This window comes from Quercus suber, unplaced genomic scaffold (assembly GCF_002906115.3).
Source record: "Quercus suber isolate HL8 unplaced genomic scaffold, Cork oak 2.0 scaffold_865, whole genome shotgun sequence".
Taxonomy (NCBI): Eukaryota; Viridiplantae; Streptophyta; class Magnoliopsida; order Fagales; family Fagaceae; genus Quercus; species Quercus suber.
Genome location: NW_027070295.1, coordinates 141,183 through 166,404, shown reverse-complemented (window position 1 = coordinate 166,404; position 25,222 = coordinate 141,183). Strand labels below are relative to the sequence as shown.

The following is a 25,222-nucleotide window of genomic DNA, read 5'->3' as shown; positions in this document are numbered from 1 at the left end:
TTTTTTACTTTACTTGCTTTTCTTATATAGTCTTCATCTTCCTATCTCCTTCTTCCATCTGTTGATCATCCATTCGCCTCTCTTCTGACCGTCCGTCCCATCAGAGGCCTTATCAGTACTCAAGTGGTTCACTCTGATCAACGTTGCCCTGCTAAGGGGTTATATCCCCATTAATGCGGCCAGAGGGGTTAGGTGAATGCATTAAGTGTGAGGGTGACAGCTTACTTTGGGCCTGGTCTTTCCCAAAAATCATCCTTATCATGCCGAGGACGAGGAGGTCCTCGGCGTGGATCCGGAAAAGAGGTTTTCTCCAATTTAGCCTTGAATGGTCAGGCTTCCTCGGCATGGGTCTTGGGCTTGCTACACGATGGGCCGAGGCTATCAGGCCCACGGGCCCCACAGAACTAAAATGAGAATTCACCAAATTTAAATTTATAGACGGTAAATTTAAATTTTGCTAAAATATACTCCAACTCTCACAGTAAATAAAGGTCAATACAAATATTTCCAAACAACTATAATAATAAGAAGATCAAAACAATTACAATACCATTCAAAGAATAGAATTAAAAGAAATGAAATTAAACAGCTTCTATGTTTACTAGCATATAATAGATTGGACCGCCTTTGCTGACAAATCAATAGTCATAGTGCAGATCATTTCGGCTGACTTTTTCTTCTTCATTACAAACATCAATTCCACTTTCCCACTAAGTTTGGCATGGCTGTTCAGAGTTAAGACCCCACCACCTAACTCACTTCCAAGATTGGTAGTACTCGGCAGCGCATTTGAATTCACATTTACTGTGACACCAACTTTTTTGGTCGATTGTAGCCCAGCCTTACCCTTAGGAATAGTGACTTGCCCCACTGTCACACCCTGGTACATGAACGTGGCAGTGGTGCTATCAAATTTGTAGGGACCAAAGTTTGTGTTCTTAACACTAACTTGGGTTGTGAAACTCAAGTCAAAGGAAGGTGATGCTTGGGTACCAGCGCTGAAGTTCTGGAACGTGACATCAGTGCCCAATCTGACCTTAGGAGTCTTAACACGCATCACAATGAGTGCAAACACCAAGATGACAATGGTCTGAAACACAGCAAAAGCAGCAATATATATGGCCAACTTGATCCTTTTCTTTCTACGGAGCTCCTCAGATGTTAAAGTGGCAGACTCTTCATCACTTCTGGGTTGCTTATTTGCTGATGCCATGGGGTATGCCTGCTGGTTCGTTTTCTCTGCCATTTTCTTCTCTTGGAACAGTGAATACAAAAGCTTTTTCTATTTCTTTACGCTCTTGCTAGTTATTTTTTTGAAAGTAGTTATGGAAATGGTAGCTGATTAGGTGGTTATATATAGTGCTCGGACAATTTGGCTGATGGAGTGAATTAATAATGCAACTAGAGCTTCCTGGCAAATGTGGTAAACGCGCCTCAGCGTGCAATTGCTGACGAGGTGCTCTCTTATTTCAGAACTAGTTAAACGAAATGCTGCAACGCGTTTTGCTAAAAGACTTTCAGCTTCTTGAGGAAAACTAGGATTCTCCCGTATCTTTGACATTCTATACCAAAATGACTAAAATAACTTCCTTCTAGTTAAGGGTAGTTGATGGTGAACAGACCGTTATGACTTTCCTAGACTCTCACATGTGCCTCAAATTATCACGCAAGGCAAAAGACACTAATAGAAATCATGGGTTTCAGAGTTGGAATCACGTGAAATTTGGCAGCCTGAAGCGAAATGGCATTCTGAGCAATAATTGTGGTTTTGCCACATGGTTCTCTTAAAAATAGCGAATTCCTTTATTTAGGCCTTGAAAACTGCAGTTTTGCCGTTTATAATAATTTTTGTTTCCTTAATAAATTTTTGCTCAAAAGTCAGAAAAAAGTACTACTTATTATGGGACGACTCTTAAGATCAGTAATTTATGATTTTGCATTTAACTCAATTTTGCAATTTTTAAAAATTTTCGTTATTTTGTTACCTAATCCTGTAATTAGTGTGAATTAGAGTTTCAGATGTTTTTCTTAGCATTTATATGTTTTGTAGCTGTCAAAGGCAAATTAGACTATTTTTTCAATAAACATAGACTTTTGTCAAATTCTTTCTCTAGTGGATTCCAATTTATCTCCTTATAGATTCAGAAAAAACCCTCATGGATTCAAGGTTTGTTACCAGAAGTTAATAGTTTAGTTTCTATACTATCAAGAGAGCATTGTGTGCTTTCTTTTGGTTTTCGCGACATCAGTAGTTAAGGAGTGAAAATTATAATTAACATTTAATTTATTACATTAAGCTTAAGTGTCTTTGAGTGTTGGCAACCCATATACAAAACATGTCTAAAGTATGTCTTGAGATGAAAGTGTTTGGAGTGTCTTAAATTGTGATTGAATATCTCTATTGAAGACTTGAAAGACTGCACAAGAAGTTGTTGAGTCTGTTGCCTCGACTGCTAGCTTGATTGATCAAACTTTGTTAAAGATCAATAGATAGCTCAACTACAATTAACCAATTGAACTATTGGAATTCAATTTTACATGCATGTTTAGTCCATTGGAATTCATGCAATAGTCTCTCAGATCATATTAAAGGCTTGTCAAGGTCATCGTGTACTTAGAGAGAATGTGAAGAATTAAGAAGATATTGCTACGACTTGTGTGTGACAAGAAAAATACAAAAATACAAACATATGCTGGCATTTCTAAAGCACCGCTATATAGTCTAGAGAGTGCAGGTATAGACCCAAATGGGCTATCTCGGCGTTTTTAATGTCGGGGCTTTCAACCGCTAGCCAATAAGTGTGATAATAGCCCCAGGTGAGTTACACCCAAGGTTGTCAAAATTGAGATTATACGTAAGATCGTGAGAGGAAGGTGGCATCGTGGATCATAAAATTCTACATTATTTGAGAAAAAAAAAACACATTGGTATGTTAAATAATCACATAAATTATACATTCATTCATAAAAAACCAAAAATTTGCATCTATTTGATATAATTACCATACATCACTATATTCATTTGTAAGCATTATTTAAAGAGACCAAAAACCTCAAAATATGACACTTTATTAGAATGTTATTTTCATTTAGATTCAACTGAGCTTTCTGTCAAGTTAAAGAAAATTATAAGAAATCAGGATTATTTGGGATCGTCAGAATCATATGATCCTACCAATCCCAAATAATCACAAAGATCCTTGAAAGATACAGATTGTTTTGAGCAGGTGGGATAGAAAATCATAAGATCGTAGGATCTAGATCAGGATTTTAACAATCATGACTACATCAGTAGTTTGAACAATGTCAGTTTAGGTCCCAGTGGTTTTGTAACCCTATAGCAGCGCTTTTTAGAAACTAAAAACCATAGTAGTAGGTTGAACCTATACCAAAAGTTTTAAACCACCGCTATAGGCATTTTTATATTTTTCTAATATAGCTTTTAGCAATGGTTTTACAACCCTATACAGATGCTTTTTAGAAATTGAAAATCACCATAGTAGGTTAAACCTATACCAACAATTTTAAACCGCCACTATAAGAATTTTTATATTTTTCTAATATAGCCTATAGCGGCGGCTTCAAAACCGCTACTATAGCTCCCCCCCCCCCCCCCCTCTCTTAAGGCACATAAATTTTCTTTGTTTTTTGCTTTCCTAACTTGTTTATAACTAAACAAAATAACATGCTAAATACAAGAGTTGATCTAGTTTAAACTATAATTTTTTATGCATGCAATATACATTACCAAATTAAGGTTAGGATACCAAAATAAAAGTTTTTACTATAATAACAGTTATGCCCAAAAGAATACATTCCAAATATCTAGAATGTTATAATAAAGTTTCCAACTTTGATATATATCAACGTTTGAAACTTTAAAATATATTGAGTAGAACAAAAAAACCCATCAGCTACATATTTCCTAATGCGGATCCCCCTGATGATAAATTTACAGCAACTAGAGAATGGTCATCCACATCATCACCATCCTGAAATATAATAAACCCACAACAATAAGTTCATTTAACAACAATGTTACTAAAGAATAACACAATAAGACTAATCCATTACCACTTGAATTCAGGAATTGTCCAACTCCATCAACATATTCTTGGGAATTCCTCCTTTTGTCCATCAAACTCTTATCCATTGCTATAATAATATAAGCTTAATAATTGCACCACATTAGCTAGCTAAATATTATTTGAAGTATTCTATAGTGTTAGAAATAATGGCTACATGAGAAAACTTATCTTTTCTACCAATTTATTTATTTATTTATTTATTTTTGGTTTTGACAATTACTAATTTATCATATTGCATTAAAATGAAGTTGTCAATTTTAAGATTAACAAACGTTATTTTAAGAACAGTTAGAATCGTCAAACCTTGTAAAAAATAAAATAAAATCTATTACCAATTGTGTTATCTCTCTTCAATCTCCCGTTTAATTAGAATAAAATTTACATCTATATTTTAGTACTAATTTAATAGTGAAACCCACAATTGCAAAACAGTGAAACACACATCTTTAACCAAAATTAAACAAAAAAAAAAACCCACACAATCAACTAACAGTGAAACAAATATATACACATAATCCAAACCAAACTTCAACCAAAATCAAAACTAAAAAATTTCAAATTTAACTAAAATATATACACTAATTTAACTACAAAATAGAAAAGAGAGGGAGAGAGACTTACCTAGCTTTGGGTAGAAACTGTGGTTTTGGGTAGTATTTTTGGAATTGAGATTTTGGAGGAGAGGGGGTCAGATTTGAGTAAGAAAAGAGGAGGAGGGAAGTGGGTAAGGGAAGTGGCCATGGTGGTGGGGAAAGGGGGACCTAAAAGGGTGCGGAGGAGAGGGGTGAAAGGGAAGGAGAAGGGGAAGGGGGGGGGGTGGGGGGGGGGGGGGGGGGGGGGGGGGGGGGGGGGGAAGGAAGAAGACCCACCATGTCTTTTTCGATAGCCATAGCATGGATGGTAGTCGGTGGCGGCGTGGACAATGGAGATCAGTGGTGGGATGAGAGAGAGAGAGAGAGAGGAAAAGGGTTGGATGCCAAAAATTATGTTTAAAAAAAAATGGAAAGCTAAAAAAAGAAGTGGGGATTGAAATTTTTAAGTCTAAATAGGTTAAACCTATCGTGGTGAAAATTTGACCTATTGCAGTGGTTTCAAACTGCTGTAATAGGCATTTACTATATCAAAACCTATTGCGTGGTTTTAAAACTGTCGTAATAGGTCTATAAAATTTGAAGAAAAGTCTCAACTTAATGAGCTATTATGGAGGTTTTAAAATTGCCTATAGTGGATGCCTAACGCCCTCCCATCCCCATTTACACCCTCTACCATGGTCCACCCTAAGTCAAGGTGTACTTCCCAACGAAAGATGAGGGGATAACCCACGTCGTGGGCACTTGCGCCCATAAGCGGGGGTTGGAAACCGCCGTAATAATTCAACCTGTTGTGGTTGTTTCCTAAAGCACCACAGTAGGCTACCTATAGTGGCAGTTTTAAAGCGTCGGATTTAAACTGCCGTAATAAGTCAAACTATTGTGGTAGTTACTAAAAGTGCCATAGTAGGTCACCTATAGTGGCAGTTTTCAAAATCAGGGGTGAAAACACTACTATAAAACCAATTTTTTGTGGTAGAATTTTGTATCGAGCATCATCTTCAACATCATATTGAAGAACATTAAAGTGCTTAAAGTGATCAAGCTGTTGCAAGAACCTACTTAAATCAAGGTGTGTGGTTACATGAGCGAGTTATACTATAGGTAGCAATTTTACGGTCAATATATTCTTATTGTAAACTTGCATTCTATTTAGTGAATTAGTATGTTGGGTTATGATTGATAAACCCCTCAAAGGTTTTTCTTATTGGAATTTTCCTTTGTAATCTTATTACGTGGGTTCTTTATTTTTTGGTGCATTTAACATTAGGGATATGGTTGTGCTCATTACTTACAAAACTAGAATGCATTAAATAACTTATTTAAATAATCAAGTTAATGAATTTGGATTAAAAAGAAATCAACTAGAATCTAGGTTTTCCTAACATTTTTACTTACTAAAAAAAAAAAAAAGTAAATAGCAATTATTTTCACATTAATCCAAAACGCCCCTCACACTCATTGTAGACAACCACCGTATACCCACGGTATATACAGTGCAATAATTTCTTGAGACATTGTTCAAACTGTCAGAAATTCAAATATCTAAGTATGGTAGGTGTTTGTGAAAATGTTCAACCAATAAGTTTTAGTAGTAAAAGTAAGCAAAAAGAATGTCACTATCCTTCTCTGCCTCCATTGACAATTACGTTCACATATGAGAGTTTTGAAATAAGGCTTCTCAATTTTGTAAACTATTGTGTAACTTTGTGCATATGCACGAGTACAATTAAAAATAGTCACAATTACATGGTTCAAATTTTAAATTTTTTTGAAAAGATGTTCAAATTATACATGGTATTAGTTTACACTTTTTTTAAACTATATATTCATTTCTAAAATATATAGCTTATAAAAATGCAAAAATTTGGTACAATACTTAGGTTTTATTCTTTAGGTTCTCCTCCTAAAATTCAGCTACGTAGTTGTACTTAATTAAAAATACACTTCCATCAATAAGAAAAAAATCACTTGACAGAATTTTAAGAGAGGAACCTAAGAAACAATATCTAAATTTTGTTTATTCTAATATATATATATATATATATGATTTATAATTTAATTTGATTTTGACTATTTCAAGGTTTTTGCACACAAAAATTAAAATATTAGATGGACATGTAGCGAAAAATTGAACTCTAATTGAAATCCAATTTAGAATCTATTGGATTTGGACTCTTTAATTTTTACACTCAATAATTTACTTAGTACAAAAATAAAAAATTAGATGAGATGTGTGGCCTAAAATTGAAAATTCAATTAAAATCTAATGATTTTCTTTGAATTTTGACTTTTAATATATATATATATATATGGTTGGGACAGTTTTGTGTGATAGGCCCACCATTAATATCACTTTTTCATTTATTAAAAATCACTTACCACATCAATACTCTGTAAAAAAAATTGTAAAATAACTTGTATCTCTACAAAATTAGATAAGATACGTGGCCTAAAATTGAAAATCCAATTGAAATCTAATTGGATTTTTTCTAAATTTTAAGTTTTAATATATATATATATATATATATGATTGTGATAGTTTTGTGTTGGGGGGGGGGGGGGGGGGGGGGGGAACACTACTATAAAACCAATTTTTTGTGGTAGAATTTTGTATCGAGCATCATCTTCAACGTCATATTGAAGAACATTAAATTGCTTAAAGTGATCAAGCTGTTGCAAGAACCTACTTGAATCAAGGTGTGTGGTTACATGAGCGAGTTATGCTATAGGTAGCAATTTTACGGTCAATATATTCTTATATTGTAAACTTGCATTCTATTTAGTGAATTAGTATGTTGGGTTATGATTGATAAACCCCTCCAAGGTTTTTCTTATTGGAATTTTTCTTTGTAATCTTATTACGTGTGTTCTTTATTTTTTGGTGCATTTAACATTTGTGATATGGTTGTGCTTATTGCTTACAAAACTAGAATGCATTAAATAACTTATTTAAATAATCAAGTTAATGAATTTGGATTAAAAAGAAATCAACTAGAATCTAGGTTTTCCTAACATTTTTACTTACTAAAAAAAAAAAAAAAAAAGTAAATAGCAATTATTTTCACATTAATCCAAAACGACCCTCACACTCATTGTAGACAACCACCGTATACCCATGGTATATACAGTGCAATAATTTCTTGAGACATTGTTCAAACTGTCTGAAATTCAAATATCTAAGTATGGTAGGTGTTTGTGAAAATGTTCAACCAATAAGTTTTAGTAGTAAAAGTAAGCAAAAAGAATGTCACTATCCTTCTCTGCCTCCATTGACAATTACGTTCACATATGAGAGTTTTGAAATAAGGCTTCTCAATTTTGTAAACTATTGTGTAACTTTGTGCATATGCACGAGTACAATTAAAAATAGTCACAATTACATGGTTCAAATTTTAAATTTTTTTGAAAAGATGTTCAAATTATACATGGTATTAGTTTACACTTTTTTTAGACTATATATTCATTTCTAAAATATATAGCTTATAAAAATGCAAAAATTAGGTACAATACTTAGGTTTTATTCTTTAGGTTCTCCTCCTAAAATTCAGCTACGTAGTTGTACTTAACTAAAAATACACTTCCATCAATGAGAAAAAAATCACTTGACAGAATTTTAAGAGAGGAACTGTGGGGCCAAAAATCGGGTAGCCTTGGCCCACTCCGAGCCAGGCCCAAATGGCCCACGCCGAGGATGCATGATGGGTCCGAGGATGACCCTGTCCTCGGGAGTCCGAGACCTCGGAAGAACACTAGGACCACCCTACCAAAGGACTCCTGGAATATTTGAGGAGGAGAGGACCCAGTGCCACACGTTGGCAATAAAAGTACGAAGAAGGGGCAAGCCCTGGGCGAACTGTCACATCGGCATTGAATACGCTCACCTAACCCTTCTGGCCGCATTAATGGGGATGTAACCCCTTGACAGAACAACATCGATTAGGGTGAACCACTGGAGCATGGATATGGCCTCTGATGGGACAGACGGTCAGGAGGGAGACCAATAGATGATCAACAGGAGCAGGAAGAGAGGGATATATAAGAAATGTGAGCAAAATGTAAAGGAAAGAAGAAGAAAAAGAAGAAGGGGAAGAAAAATCTCCTCGGCCACGGGCCGAGGAGCATCCCCCAGTTGTAAACTGTTCTTAGTATTTTTCAATAAAAGGAAAGTAGTTCATGCTTCATGCAGGCCGGCGAGCGCCTAAACCTTCGATCCACTCTCTACAAATTGATTGTTCTGGGTTCGTTGGGCCTTTAACCCATATGCTTTGGGCTTGGGCAACAAAAACAGACCCTACAGGAACCTAAGAAACAATACCTAAATTTTTTCTATTCTAATATATATATATATATATATGATTTATAATTTAATTTGATTTTGACTATTTCAAGGTTTTTGCACACAAAAATTAAAATATTAGATGGACATGTAGCGAAAAATTGAACTCTAATTGAAATCCAATTTAGAATCTATTGGATTTGGACTCTTTAATTTTTACACTCAATAATTTACTTAGTACAAAAATAAAAAATTAGATGAGATGTGTGGCCTAAAATTGAAAATTCAATTAAAATCTAATGATTTTCTTTGAATTTTGACTTTTAATATATATATATATATATGGTTGGGACAGTTTTGTGTGATAGGCCCACCATTAATATCACTTTTTCATTTATTAAAAATCACTTACCACATCAATACTCTGTAAAAAAAATTGTAAAATAACTTGTATCTCTACAAAATTAGATAAGATACGTGGCCTAAAATTGAAAATCCAATTGAAATCTAATTGGATTTTTTCTAAATTTTAAGTTTTAATATATATATATATATATATATATGATTGTGATAGTTTTGTGTGATAGGCCTACCATTAATATCATTTTTTTTTTCATTTATTAAAAATCACTCACCACATCAATACTTTGTAAAAAAAAAAATGGTAAAATAACTTCTATCTCTACAAAAATTATAAATTAGATGAAATACGTGGCCTAAAATTGAACATTCAATTGAAATCTAATTGGATTTTCTCTAAATTTTAACTTTTAATATATGTATATATATATGTAGTTGGGAGTTGGGACAGCTTTGTGTGATAGACCCACCATTAATATTATTTTTTTATTTATTAAAAATCATTTACCACATCAATACTTTGTAAAAAAAATTATAAAATAACTTGTATCATTAGCATTATTATGAAATAATAATGCAACCAGAGCTTCCTGGAAAACGTGGCAAAGTTAAAAAGGATATATGTATATATATATATATATATATTTAGCCCACAAACGCCGATCAGCGTGGGATTGTTGCTTCTAGTTCTAGATGCTTTCTTGTTTTATTAGGAGATTGATTGAAACTTGAAAGGAAATGCCGCTACTGTTACGCGTTTTGAACTTTTGGTTAACGGCTAGCTTCTATAGGAAGCGTAGACTTATTATATAGTATACTAGGATTCTAGAACGAGGTCGTCTCTCCAGGGATTAGGATCCGGTACAATATTATATTGTACCAGGTTGCAATTCACCCTAATTTTTTACAATTTTATTTTAATTTTTTACTTTTTTTTTAATTTTTACTTTTTACATTTTTTAATATTTTTTCTTAATTTTTTTGAATCAATAACTAAAATTGAAAGTTACTTTTTGTAACTATTAATCTCAACCATTCATAAAAATTGTATAAGATCTTAATCTATCTTCCAGATTTATATACCACAATATACTGCACATTTTGGAGGCCTTCTAGGACACTTAATTGGTTGAGAGAGAGAGAGAGAGAGAAACCCATGTAAGCAATTTTTATATTAATTATTTTTTCAGTATGACCATTTATTGACATAAAATTTTGGGGCATTTTTTAGCAGTCACAAGAAATGGCCTAACCAAAGAGTCGACCCTTATTAAACTCATATCTTCGTCATCATCGAGCTTAATGGAGGCCTTGTCCTTGTCCAATGATCTTCTTCGGTATTAATTGCAAGCGAGGATGGCAATGGCGAGGTCATTGGCAATGGTGAGATGTTTTCGCCACGATGGTTGATGAAGATTGACCACAACAAGGATCCCTAACCTCGGTGTTTAACGTTGACAATGAGAACGCCATTTCTATACTGGGGATTTTGACTCAGATCTTGGTGGCCTCAAGTGGTGTTAACTAATGGTGACTTGAGCATGCCAATAGTGTCAAGGTTTGGAAAGGGAGTGATGAGAGAGAGTGAGACACACACACATAACCCACAAGGGATAAAGGAGAACTGGCACAAAGGGGGAGTGAACAAGAGTAAAAAGGAGAGAGGATGAGAAATTTGGAGAATAAAAAAAAAGAACCAATAATAAATATTTAAATGAAATTAAGAAACGATAAAGACGTGGCTGAGTTTTTTATTTTATTTTTTGAAGTGGATAGCTTAAAAAAAAGAGCCGACTTTTAACTTTTAGTTAAATTTTGGGTGAAAATTTAGGGATGCTCAAGGAGCTCTGACTAACACTCAATTAGGCTGCACTATTATTAAATTTAGGGTGAAATTCATCACGAGAGATTAGCATGTTGTTGAATACTCTGCTAGTCCTAATTATTTTCCAAATTTGTCAAATCTGGTTTGTTTTTATTGGTGGTGTCTTAATCTGGGAGAATAGTACTTAATGCATAAATCATTCCATAGAAAAAAAAATATATATATATATATATATTCTCATATAGTAAATCGTGATCAATACAAGTATTCCCACAAAATGATTATAATTATAAGAAGAAAAAATTACAAATCCGTCAAAAGAATAGAATTAAAAGAGATGAAGCAAAACAGCTTTATGTTCACTCGCAAATCATAGATTGGATCGCCTTTGATGACAAATTGATAGTCATGGAGCAGTTCATTTCGGCAGATTTCTTCTTCTTCATCACAAACATCATCAATTCCACTTTCCCACTAAGCTTGGCCTGGCCGTTCAGAGTTAACACCCCAGCACCTAACTCACTTCCAAGACCAGTAGTGCTTGACAGGGCATTTGAATTCACATTAACTGTGACAGTAACTTTTTTTGTCGAGCGGAGCCCAGCCTTACCCTTAGGTATAGTGACTTGCCCTATTGTCACACCCTGGTACATGAACGTGGCAATGGTGCTATCATATTTGTAAGGACCAAAGTTTGTATTCTTAATTCCAGCTTGGGTTGTGAAGCTTAAGTCAAAGGAAGGTGATACTTGGGTTCCAGTGTTGAAGTTCTGGAACGTGATATTAGTACCCAACCTGACCTTAGGGGTCTTAACACGCATCACAGTGAGTGCAAATACCGATGACAATGGTCTGAAACACAGCAAAAGCAGCAATATATATGGCCAACTTGATCCTTTTCTTTCGCCTGAGCTCATCTGATGTCAAAGTGCCATACTCAACCATTTTCTTCTCTAGGAACAGCAAATGCAAAAGCTTTTTTCTATTTCTTTATGCTAGTTCCTTCTCTGAAAGGTGTTAATTGGGATGCTTGGAGTAGTTTGTAGAAATGGAAGCAGAGTGGGTGCTTATATATCGATACAAGGCTCGAACAATTTTTCTGATGGAGTGAATTAATAATGAAACTAGAGCTTACTGTGTGTGGTAACTATTAGAGAAGCCATCAAACGCGAATGATCAGAGTCAGCTTGAGATTTTTGACGTGTATAATCTAGAAAGCCTCTCGTTTTAGGAAGACTGGCGGACTGTGTTTTGAATGAAAATGCTGTAATTCGTTTTGCTTAAGGACTTTTGAAGTTTTGGGGCCTCATTCTTTAGGAGTATTTTATTACTAATGTATAGTATATATTTTAATATATAAAAAAGGAGATTATTTTATTAAGCTTAGAGGAAAACGTAGACTTTTTGTCGCCATATTCTTTGGGTACCATGTGGGAAATCAAATGATACTCTTCAACAACAATAATAATAATAATAATAATAAATAAATAAAAGCCTCAGACCGTCCTAGTTCATGAATTTCGACACAAGCAAGTTCATTATCAACTTGCATTTCAGTCAACCATTAAAGATCTTCATCATTGGCTTCAACAAAAAACACGAGCCAAATGTGAAAAATAATAATAACAATATAGTCTCAAAACTTGCCATGACATCATTCTTACTTAATTATGATTGAATATAGTTTTTTTCTAGAGAAAAATATGATTCAATATAGTCATAAAGCTTAGACTGAAGGTTAATAAATCATGGGTAGAACTGTAGGTTTAATTATAATTTAAAATAAAGGTTAGGAGTATTTCTTTTAATTTTTGTATAGCGTAAACATAGAAAGTTCAACAATTTATTTATTTTTATGATCGCATTGTAATGTTAACACTTAACAATATTGTGATAGGCATGACATGAGGGACCAAGAAAGCCGTTCAAGTATTCCCCTTAATTAGGTCAATAAGTCTGAAATTGTTTATTCTCACAAAATGTAAATTGTTTAAAGTGGTGCCTTAAGATGGCTTATCAAAAAAAGTGGTGCCTTAAGTCATTTTGATTTAGTGCTATATTCTTTGTCATTTCTAGCGTTATTGTCAGGACTCCTAAATGGGAGCCTGTCCTTGACCCCAAGCAAATGGGATTAGATTTTAGGACATTTAATTTGGTCTAGTGGATCTTTTCAACTGTTAGATAATTGTGATAGGTAAAATCTTGTTATATACATCATTCTTAATAGGCTTGATTGCTTGAACCTTTTGTTTCTAGGTTCCAAGGTATATGGTGATGGTCCTAATAACTTGATTGGCCGTGCCTTTTGTGGTGTCCACTTGAGGAAACTATTAAGAGATCCCAGTGAAAGTGTACCTTTAAAAGTCACTTTTGATGAAACTTTGGAATAGAAATCAATCATTTTGGCCAATTTTTTAACATAATTTTGCAAATTACAGTTAATTTGTCAGCAATTTTGCTTGAGCAAATTAACTTTTCAACACACATAAAACATATTAGATAGAATGTTTGCCTGTACTTTGAGTTATTTTGCACGTGATCGTTTCACTTGAGGGAACTGCATCAAAATTCTCGAAATTAGTCCCCTTCATAATTCCTTCTTCACTCTTCCACTTTGAACGAATTTTTCATAAGAGGAATTGATAGTTGAAACAAATTTTGGACCATCATTCATATTGTTAGGATTAGTGCCCTTAAATCCTATTGTATGATGCTATGTATAATATTAAGTGTGACATTGTGTATGACATTATGTATGATTTAATATTGTGTTAAATAAAGTTGTTTTATTATTATTATCTGAAATAATGGTAACATGAATATTCGGACATTATCACATAGTCCATGAGATGCATAGTATGTGATTTATGTGATTTAGTCACAGAAGATATAAGTCACAAGTTCTTTGTAAATTTAAAATTATAGTTTGTAGTCGGTAATGAAATTGGGCATTTCATCTGCGAAGACTATAACATATCAATTACGATGATTTGGCTTGATCATGGAAGTGGAGACTTCTAATTGATGTGTTGATATGTTTTAAGAGTTAAGACATATTGAACTAGACCACTATGAGATTTGTTATTCTTCTAAGGACTGTTAAATGAATAATAAATCTCACGACTTATATTTGCATGAACTCTTAATCCTAAGAGAATAATGGACTTAATCACGAAATGTAAGTTACTTTGATATATCAGAAGTGAGATCTAAAGTAAAGGTCAAAACCTCAGTATGTTTGGCAGCCACATTTAGTGTTGATGAAATATATATTCTCAAGATAGAATTCATAGTCTCTTAACGGAAATATATATTCTCTTGAGATAAGTTTAATGGATTTGTTATTCAGAGAGTTAGGCTTAACCACTTTGGTAAGAAATTAATAAAGTATATATATATATATATTTATGAAATTGGATTTCATAAATATATGAAGAATAACTTAAAAGGATTAAATCGAGTAATCAAGGATTAAGATGTAGTAATCTACAAAGTGGCAGTCCACATTTATGACTTTGTATTATTACGAATATTTTATGAAGGGGTTTGCATGTACAATAAAGTATTAGGATATAATTTATAGATAAGGCCTAGAGTGCAACTATATTTATATAGTGGTATTAAATATAGTTAATGGTAACTTTGGACTTGTCAAGAGTTGACAGAAAAGCCCAAGACCCATTGAAGCTAGTGTCTTATTGGTCCCTTTTGGTCCCACTCCAAGCCACATACTTAAACCCAATTGGAAAGGCCCAAAAGGCTAGTCCAATTAGATAATTGGTTGGATGCAAAAGGAAAAATGTAAAGAATTATTTGTGAGTGAAAAACATCATTGAAATGTGGTGTGTATGAGAGTGTGAGTCACTCTTTTGATTTTCCTTTTGTAACTAATTGAGAGTCCACACTTCTTGGGCGTTAGTGGAATTTGAGTGAAGATAAAGAGTATTCCCAATTGCTTCGATCTTTGTTTTGAAATTCACCGCTTCAAGGCATGCTCTCTTATACTCAAATTCTGAAAATTGCATAGTGTATGTTATAGATTACGAATGAAGTAGATCTGTTCATCTTCCGCTGCGTACATACTTATTTCCATTAATTGGTATCAGAGCAGTCTTCAATTTCTAATTTGTTTAACATATTTTGTGAGTTTTAGAATTAGAGTTGATAGTTTCATATTGTTAGAAGATTGTGTTTTTTAATTTTCTGCATATTGTTGAAACTATGATTTGATGAAAACTGAAATTGATGTTATGATGTTGTTTAAATTTGAATTTAAGCACGTTAAATTGATTCTTAATGCTATAGCATCAATAGAATTCAGTTTTGACATCAATCTCTGTCTGTAATGTTCATATGTTGAATGTTTGTTCATGAAACATGAAGAAACCTGCCTTAGAAAATTTCTAGAAATTTGAGTTTCGCGATTTTTGATCGATCGAAAATCACTTTCGATCGATCTTTTCAATCGATCGAGTGAGACAGTGATCAGACTTTTTAAATAGATTGATTTTCGATTGCTAGTCGATTGATCGAATCTGTTTTTCGATCAATCGAGAGGCAATTGAGTATCAATCGACAAGTCAGAAGGTCAAGTTCGAATTTATTAATTTTTTCGATCAATCGAAGGGCACATTCGATCGATCGAAAGAAATAAAATGAAAAAATTTTCTAAGTGTTTTCACATGTAAAAGTACTAAGACTATGTTTAATTAGATTATGCATGTTTTATGATTAAAAACCTTTTCTTTAAAACATCTAGTGGGAGAGAGATACAAGGGTTGGATCTCACGGCTTCCATTGTTGGTTCATAGTAGTGTGAGATATCTACTTTGTCTTTGCTTCGAGCTTAGCATTCCATGCAAAGAGTATTTATTTTATGGTCCTACAAGATTGAATTTCTTGGTTTATAGTGGTTTGATCAAACACCTTGTCTTAACCTTGAGCTTTGCATTCCATGCGGAGAGTGTTTTGTATCATGGTACTACAAAATAAGCCTATTAAGGGGATGAAATGTGGCTACACATGATTTTAGACAATGGTATATACTAGACTAAATATTATAGTATCCTCTATGCTGAGTTCTTACTATCATTATTTAGAGGCCAAATGTAAAACGGCATATTATTAGTGTTTGATAAGAGTTATCATGATAGCACTAATAATGGGAATAATTCTCAATCAATCATAGTATTTTATATTCACTCTATGCTGAGAGATATTGAATACGGGATTGAGTTGTCGATGCATATATTATATTATGGTTTTATTAAGGTTTCATACTATATGTTTATATGCTAAATTGATAATGTCCAGTTTACTTATTATATTCATGTTTATTCTTTTCAGATTTGAACATGACATCTTTTATCCCACTTGTTACTATTCTTAATCAAAACAACCTGACTAGATCCAACTATGTTGATTGGAAAAGAAATTTGGACATTGTTCTTACTGCTGAAGACTATAAGTATGTTCTTACTAAACCATGTCCTAGCTTTCCTTCATTAGATGCTCCTTCTGAGGAAAAATAGCGATATGATCGTTGGTAGAAATCTAATGAGATGGCCAAGTGCTACATCCTAGCATCTATCTCAAATGTTCTACAGCATCAAATGCAGGATGTAGAACTAGCTTTAGACATTATGCTAAGTCTGAAGGAGATGTTTGGTGAGCAAGGCCGTTCTGTAAGGCAAGAAACTATAAGGCAAATTTATAATACCAAAATGACTGAAGGAAGTTCAGTAAGGGAGCATTGTCTTACAATGATCTCTAATCTGAACACATTGGAGGTTTTAGGTGCCAATATTGATGGAGAATCCCAAGTGGATATGATACTCTAGTCACTACCGAAATCATTCAAGGAATTTAGACTTAATTACAATATGAACAAAAAGGTTTATACATTATCTGAATTGGTAGCGGCGGAAGGCATCCTTGGTACTTCCAATGTTGAAGTCAATGTTGGTGTAGCTTCTACTTCTCAACCTAAGTCGAAAGGCAAGGGTAAAAAGAATAAGAAGAAGAAGGACTTCACCAAGCAAGAAGGTAAACAAATTGCCTTAGGGGTTGCTGACAAAGGAAAGAAGCTCAAAGGAAAATGTTTCCATTGTAGTGAGAAAGGACATTGGAAGAGAAATTGTCTAATACTCAAGGCTACCAAAAATAAGGGTATGAATAATACATTCCTTCTAGAAATATGTTTGGTACAGAATCCCACGGATTTCTAGTGTGTGGATTCAGGTTGTACTAATCATATCTGCAATTCCTTGCTGGGATTCCAGGAGACCAGAAAGCTTAAAGAAGGAGAGTTGTTTCTTACTTTGGCAGATGGGAGCAGGATTCCGGTTGTAGCTGTTGGAGTGTTTAATTTATGTTTTAAGTCAAGAGTTTTAGTATTGGAAGACTGTCTATATGTACCTAATGTTCTTAGGAATTTAATTTCTGCTACTTACTTAAGTAAACATGGATATTGTGCTATCCCTAAAGACAGTGTTGTAATAAAGAAGGGTAAAATGTTTATCTGTTCTGGCAATATTGTGGATGGTCTTTATATTTTAACTCCTGATAAGCATGAATTATGTAATTCTGAATTAGATAATAACTCACATGTGAAATTATTAAAGAGAAAGTTTCCTTCTACTAGTGATGCATATCATTGGCACTTGCGTTTGGGTCATATTAATTCAAATAGAATTCAAAGACTGATCAAAGATAGACTCTTAGAGCCTATGGACTTTGATGAATTTTCAGTTTGTGAATCTTGTTTGGAAGGTAAAATGACAAAATGATCTTTTAATGTAAAAGGTAGAAGAGCACAAGATTTGCTAGAACTAGTGCATTCTGATGTATGTGGTCCTATGTCAATCCAGGCAAGAGGTGGCCATGAGTATTTCATCACATTCACTGATGATTACTCTAGATTTGGTTATGTATACCTAATGAAACGAAAGTTCGAAGCCTTTGAAAAGTTCAAAGAGTTTAGAGCTGAAATTGAGAATCAATTAGGCAAACACATAAAGGCCATTCGATCTGATCGAGGTGGCGAATACCTTCTTGGGGATTTTAAGGATTACTTAACTAAAAAGGGGATTGAATCCCAATTGATTGCAGCTGGAAATCCACAACAAAATAGTGTAGCAGAAAGAAGGAATAGGACACTTTTAGATATGGTTAGGTCCACGATGAGTTATTCAACTCTACCTATTTATTTTTGGGATATGCCTTAAACACTACAATGTATCTTCTGAATTTAGTACCTTCGAAGTCTGTTCCTAAAACACCTGTTAAGTTGTGGAATGGGCATAAACCTAGTATGAGACATCTCCATATTTGGGGTTGTCCAGCACATGTGTTAAAAGGAAAGTCTGACAAGTTACAGTCCAAAACAGAAATGGTTTTCTTTGTAGGGTATCCAAAAGGAACTGTTGGAGGTTTATTCTACAGTCATAAAGATAATAAAGTGTTTGTTAGCACAAATGCCAAATTCTTGGAAAATGACTATATGAATAATTTTACTCCTAGAAGTAGAGTTGTATTATCTTAAATGAATGAACCTGTAAATAAACAACCAATGGATGAAACTAGGGATGATGTGGCTATATTAGATACACTGCAAGATACTACTTATGAGATGTCTAGTACACAAGTACTTCGTCGTAGTGGGAGAATTGTTCGGCCTCCTATAAGATTCATAGGTTTTGGAGAAACTTATGAAGCTATCTCTGAAGAGGTTGAATCGGATCCCTACACTTATGAAGAGGCAATGAGAGATATAGATGCACATCATTAGGTCTAAGCTATAAAATCTGAATTAGATTCCATGTATTCCAATCAAGTTTGGGATCTTGTAGAGGCGCCTAACGACATTAAACCTGTTGGTTGCAAATGGATTTACAAGAGTAAGAGAGGGATAAATGGAAAGGTTGAAACCTTTAAAGCAAGGCTAGTGGTGAAAAAGTATACACAAAAAGAAAGTATTGATTATGATGAAACCTTTGCTCCAGTAGCAATGATTAAATCTATCAGAATTCTCTTATCCATTGCTGCTCATTTTGATTATGAGATTTGGCAAATGGATGTCAAGACTGCATTTCTTAATGGCAATTTTGAAGAGGAAATCTATATGATGCAACTGAAAGGTTTCATAGCTAAGAACCAAGAGCATATGCTATGCAAGTTGAAAAGGTCCATTTATGGACTTAAGCAAGCATCTAGGTCATGGAACATCAGATTTAATCAAGCAATCAAATCATTTGGTTTTGAGCAAAATCTTGATGAACCATGTGTGTACAAAAGACATCGAGATAAAGTAGTAATGTTCCTAGTGCTTTATGTTGATGATATTCTACTCATTAGAAATGATGTAGGGGGAATGTCATCAGTAAAGGTTTGATTGTCAAGCCAATTTGATATGAAGGACTTAGGTGAAACTAACTTTATTCTAGGGATCAAGCTTTGGCGAGATCGCAAGAATATGACGTTAGGCTTATCACAAGCTGGATATATAGATAAGGTTCTAGAACGGTTTAGCATGCAAAACTCCAAGAAAGGATTACTTCCTTTCAGACATGGAGTTCCTCTATCTGATGACCAAAAGCCTAAGACTCAAGAGGAAGAAGATTTGATGAGACAAGTTCCTTATGCTTCGACAGTGAGAAGTCTTATGTATGTCATGCTTTGTACTAGACCAGATATCTGTTATTCAGTAGGAATGGTCAGTCGATATCAATCAAATCTAGGGCAAAAACATTGGCAAGCTGTAAATCATATTCTCAAGTATCTACGGAGAACGAGAGATTTTATGCTTATTTACCGAAGTAAGGATTTGATACCTATTGGCTATACAGATTCAGACTTTCAATCGGATCTAGATTTCAGAAAATCCACATCAGGATATGTTTTCACCTTGGTAGGTAGAGCCATAAGTTGGCGGAGTATTAAGCAGTCTTGTATTGCGGACTCCACCATGGAAGCAGAATATGTTGCTGCTTATGAGGCAGCAAAAGAAACTGTATGGCTCAAGAAATTCCTTTCTGACCTTGGTGTAATGAGAATGGAGCAAGTTCCAATTAGATTGTTTTGTGACAACAGTTGAGCAGTTGCACAATCTAAAGATCGAAGAATCATAAGAAAGGAAAGCACATTAAAAGGAAGTGTCATATCATTCGAGATATTGTTGCTCATGGAGATGTGGTGGTAGCAAAGATTGAAAGTACAAATAATCTAGCAGATCCATTTACTAAAGTCTTGCCTCAAAAGACTTTCGAGTCACATTTGGAGGGAATGGGAGTTAGATTAATGCACAATAGTCTTTAGGGCAAGTGGGAGATTGTTAAGATTAGTGCCCTTAAATCCTATTGTATGATGCTATGTATGATATTAAGTGTGACATTGTGTATGACATTATGTATGACTTAATATTGTGTTAAATAAAGTCGTTTTATTATTATTATCTGAAATAATGGTAACATGAATATTCGAACATTATCACATAGTCCATGAGATGCATAGTATGTGATTTATGTAATTTAGTCACAAAAGATATAAGTCACAAGTTCTTTGTAAACTCAGAATTATAGTTCGTAGTCGGTGATGAAATTGGGCATTTCATCTGCGAAGACTATAACATATCAATTACGATGATTTGTCTTGATCATGGAATTGGAGACTTCTAGTTGATATGTTGATATGTTTTAAGAGTTAAGACATATTGAACTGGACCTCTATGAGATTTGTTATTCTCCTAAGAACTGTCAAATGAATAATAAATCTCACAACTTATATTTGCATGAACTCTTAATCCTGAGAGAATAATGGACTTGATCATGAAATGTAGGTTGCTTTGATATATCAGGAGTGAGATCTAAAGTAAATGTCAAAACCTCAGTATGTTGGGCAACCAAATTTAGTATTGATGGAACATATATTCTCAAGATGGAATTCATAATCTCTTAACGAAGATATAAAATATTCCCTTGAGATAAGTTTAATGGGTTTGTTATTCAAAGAGTTAGGCCTAACCACTTTGGTAAGAAAGTACTAAAGTGTATATATATATATATATATTTATGAAATTGGATTTCATAAATATATGTAGAATAACTTAAAAGGATTAAACCAGGTACTCAAGGATTAAGATGTAGTAATTTACAAAATGACAGTCCACATTTATGACTTTGTATTACTACGAATATTTTATGAAAGGGTTTGCATGTACAATAAAGTATTGGGATATAATTTATAGACAAGGCGTAGAGTGCAATTATATTTATATAGTAGTATTAAATATAGTTGATGGTAACTTTGGACTTCTCAAAAGTTGACAGAAAAGCCCAAGGCCCATTGGAGCTAGTGTCTTATTGGTCCATTTTGGTCCCACTCCAAGTCACATACTTAAGCCCAATTGGAAATGCCCAAAAGGCCAGTCCAATTAGATAATTGGTTGGATACAAAAGGAAAAATGTACAGAATTATTTGTGAGTGAAAAACATCATTGAAAGGTGGTGTGTATGAGAGTGTGAGTCACTCTTTTGATTTTCCTTTTGTAACTAATTGAGAGTCCACACTTCTTGGGCATTAGTGGAATTGGAGTGAAGATTAAGAGTATTCCCAATTGCTTCGATCTTTGTTTTGAAATTCACTGCTTCAAAGTATGCTATCTTATTCTCGAATTCTGAAAATTGCATAGTGTATGTTATAGATTACGAATAAAGTAAATCCGTTCATCTTCCGCTGCGTACATACTTATTTCTATTATATATCATGACTTCTAAAAAAATATAATGTTGTATTGTTCTTGTTATTTATCGATTTATAAAAAATGCAATATGTTAATATATAAATATATATATATATATAAGGAGAAATTCGTGATTTATTATCTTGTAAAATATGAGCATATTTGATTTAATAATTTGGATAATTGATTTCATGAATTTATTGGATTATTTGGAAATTCTAAAAATGTTGAATCTTAAGTTATCTTAATTGGAAAATTAACGTAATCCACAATTCCACATTGGATTATAGGACTGTGTTGAACCAATGATCATAGTTCTCAGAACCGGACTGGACCGGGAGGTCGGACCGTAAAAACCGTGAACCGTGATAAAAACCGGTTTTTTAAGCATAAAGAACCGAGCATATGTGGCAATTCCGTGAACCCCTAAAACCGGGGTTGGACCGTACAAACCGGTCAAGAACCGTGCGGTCCAACCCCTTAGCAATTTTTTTTTTTTTTTAAAACAACTTAACACAATTTTATTCTACTTAATTAAATTATCCATCTCTTACAAGGAATAAAAAAAAATTATAATTAAAATCTTTCAAAGATATTCAACTTTACTTCAAAAATTAATCATAAATTTTAATGTTTTCATGGTTATTATTTTATTTTATTAACTTTCTTATTTAATTATTAAATATATGCTTGAAAATCATTAAATTTCCCTCACATATATAGATATATTAGTCAATTTTACTAGTTTTATAAATTTAATATCTATATTTAGGCTTTAATTAATTATTAAATTAATTATGACGTCATCACGGTTCGACCTCGGTTCAACCTCGGTTCGACTTCAAAAACCTTGACCCTCTCCCTTTTACGGTTCAATGAACGGTCCGGGTCTGAAAGCCTTGCCAATGATTACCTAGCTTAATACTTGAGTCATGATGGTACCTAGTGATTATCTAGCCTAATACTTCAGCCTTTTGATATCACCTCGTCTATGTGACGATTATTGAACTCCGTCTTCCTGTGGTTATTGTGTCTTTGTGACGTTGGTTCCATCTAGCTATGTGATGACTTATCATGTGGCATTGGGTATTCTTTTCCTGTTTAAGATTAGTCATGTTATGGCTCACAATGCATACTATGCAGTTTCGTAATGAATTATTTTGAGAAACTCTGTGCAACATTATTTCAATTATTGTTGTCGTGTTATTAATAAAAATGACTATGTAAATTTTAATTGGCAATTCCCCAATTATAACATGTTTTGTAAAATGTCTATTATCATGAATCATACATTTGTCTTACCCCATTATTATCTATACTACTTATAGGTTATTGGGCTTAGATTCACTCAAGTTATTCACCAATCGTTTCGGATTAGTTAGTTATACATCAAGCTTTTTGCCTCCTTTGTCAACTGTGATTGGAACATTATACTAAATTGAGAGATTCACTCTATAAATGGCTTGTGATTCATTTTTTGAATTATATTCACTCTATAAATATGATTCACTCTAACGATGATTTTGTTATCACTCATTTGATAATTTGGATCTCTCGTGGAGATATATCATCAATCATGAAAGTATATATTTCGAAGGCATATGATTTATAGCTCCTATCATTTATAAATATTAATAAAGCTCTGGTGTTTTACACAAAGGAAAAAAGAAAGAAAAAATGTATTCTCTAATAGTAAATTGTGACAATGCCAGCACTCCCACAAATCATAAATTTATAATAAGAACAACAAATCCAGCAAATTAAAAGAAAAAGAAAATAGAATTTAACAAAAAGAAACATGTTTACTCGCAACTCATAGATTGGATCGCCGTTGTTGCCACTTCAATGGTCATCGTGCAATTCATTTCGGCGGACTTCTTCTTCTTCATCACAAACATCAATTCCACTTTCCCGCTAAGCTTGGCCTGGCTGTTCAGAGTTAATACACCAGCACCTAACTCACTTCCAAGACCAGCAGTGCTTGACAGGGTATTTGAATCCACATTAACTATGACACCAACTTTTTTGGTTGAACGCAGCCCAGCCTTACCCTTAGGAATAGTGACTTGCCCCACTGTGACACCCTGGTACATGAACGTGGCAATGGTGCTATCAAATTTGTAGGGACCAAAGTTTGTGTTCTTAATTCCAACTTGGGTTGTGAAGCTCAAGTCAAAGGAAGGTGATGCTTGGGTACCTGCGCTGAAGTTCCGGAACGTGACATCAGTGCCCAATCTGACCTTAGGGGTCTTAACACGCATCACAGTGAGTGCAAACACCAAGATGACAATGGTCTGAAACACAGCAAAAGCAGCAATATATATGGCCAACTTGATCCTTTTCTTTCGCTTGAGCTCCTCTGATCTTAATGTGCCAGACTCTTCATCACTTCTGGACTGCCTAGTTGCTGGTGCCAATGGGTACTCCTGCTGGTTCATTTTCTCTGCCATTTTTCTGCTCTGCAACTTGTGAATACAAATGTTCTTTTCTATTTCTTTGTGCTAGTTCTTTGTGTAAAAAGAGAACGTTAGGATGCTTGGAGTGGTTTATGGAAATGGCAGCAAAGTAGGTGCTTTTTATATATGTCTTATCTCTGATGGGTGATTAATAATTCAACTACAGCTTCCTGGAAAACCTGACTAAGTTAAAGATATATTTATTCAGGAAACGTGACTCAGCGAGAGATTGTTGACTTCTCTAGATGGTCTCTCCCTTCAGGAACATGATGAATGAATTTTGTATTGAAAGCAAATACTTGTTATGATTCTAGAGGTATTCGTAGACTTTGAGATCTCTAATGGGATTTTTGGTGTACAACGAGGGGTGGAGCTAGGGAAGTCATGGCCGCTCCTATTTTTTGAAAATTTCCATTAACAGTGGCAAAAAAATGATAAATAATCCAAAATTTTACAAAAAAACTGACTTCCTGTCCCCTGAGATTTTTTAGGAAATAAATAGTAGATTATTATTCCTAAAATTCAACTTTTAAAACTGGTTTAGAAATTAAACACTCAAAAAAAATTTTCAAAATTTTCCACAAAAAAAATGCATTTGACCCTTCAAAATTAGGACTCTGTTCAATGTAAATCAACATTCCTCCAAAATCCAAATACACAAGAAAATCCTTATATACCTCTCATAGCTTCTGTTTACTAGAAGAAAAAAAACCTTACACCGCCGCCTCTTGTCGCTAGCTCAATTCTGCCGCTGGTCCTTGCCGTCCGATGAACTCCAGTTAATACCTGGAAATCTGCAAATGAGGACGCAAATCTAGCCTCCACTGGGCTCCTTTGGTATCTCTTCTATGTGTTTGTGTTATATGTTTTACTTTTACACTCTAGT

The 25,222-nt window shown here is 33.9% G+C and overlaps 3 protein-coding genes and 1 non-coding gene across 4 annotated transcripts; all 4 read right to left on the bottom strand.

Moving 5' to 3' along the window:
* Window positions 1-446: 446 nt before the first annotated feature.
* Window positions 447-1,351, bottom strand: LOC112016880 (late embryogenesis abundant protein At1g64065). Its single transcript, XM_024049341.2, has one exon. It carries the CDS (start codon window positions 1,244-1,246, stop codon window positions 602-604), a length of 645 nt encoding a protein of 214 aa, XP_023905109.1. The 5' UTR covers window positions 1,247-1,351; the 3' UTR covers window positions 447-601.
* Window positions 1,352-11,350: 9,999 nt separating this feature from the next.
* Window positions 11,351-12,438, bottom strand: LOC112035338 (late embryogenesis abundant protein At1g64065). Its single transcript, XM_024068167.2, is given in 2 exon segments — window positions 11,351-11,982; window positions 11,984-12,438. Coding segments are annotated over 2 exon segments (585 nt in total). The 5' UTR covers window positions 12,088-12,438; the 3' UTR covers window positions 11,351-11,501.
* A 197-nt stretch (window positions 12,439-12,635) lies between these two features.
* Window positions 12,636-12,727, bottom strand: LOC112033395 (small nucleolar RNA snoR20a). Its single transcript, XR_002885220.1, has one exon. It is a non-coding gene; the product is annotated as a small nucleolar RNA snoR20a (small nucleolar RNA).
* A 10,762-nt stretch (window positions 12,728-23,489) lies between these two features.
* LOC112033394 (late embryogenesis abundant protein At1g64065) lies at window positions 23,490-24,759 on the bottom strand. The gene has a single exon (XM_024066163.2). The coding sequence runs from the start codon at window positions 24,328-24,330 to the stop codon at window positions 23,683-23,685; it is 648 nt and encodes a 215-aa protein (XP_023921931.1). The 5' UTR covers window positions 24,331-24,759; the 3' UTR covers window positions 23,490-23,682.
* Window positions 24,760-25,222: the final 463 nt, after the last annotated feature.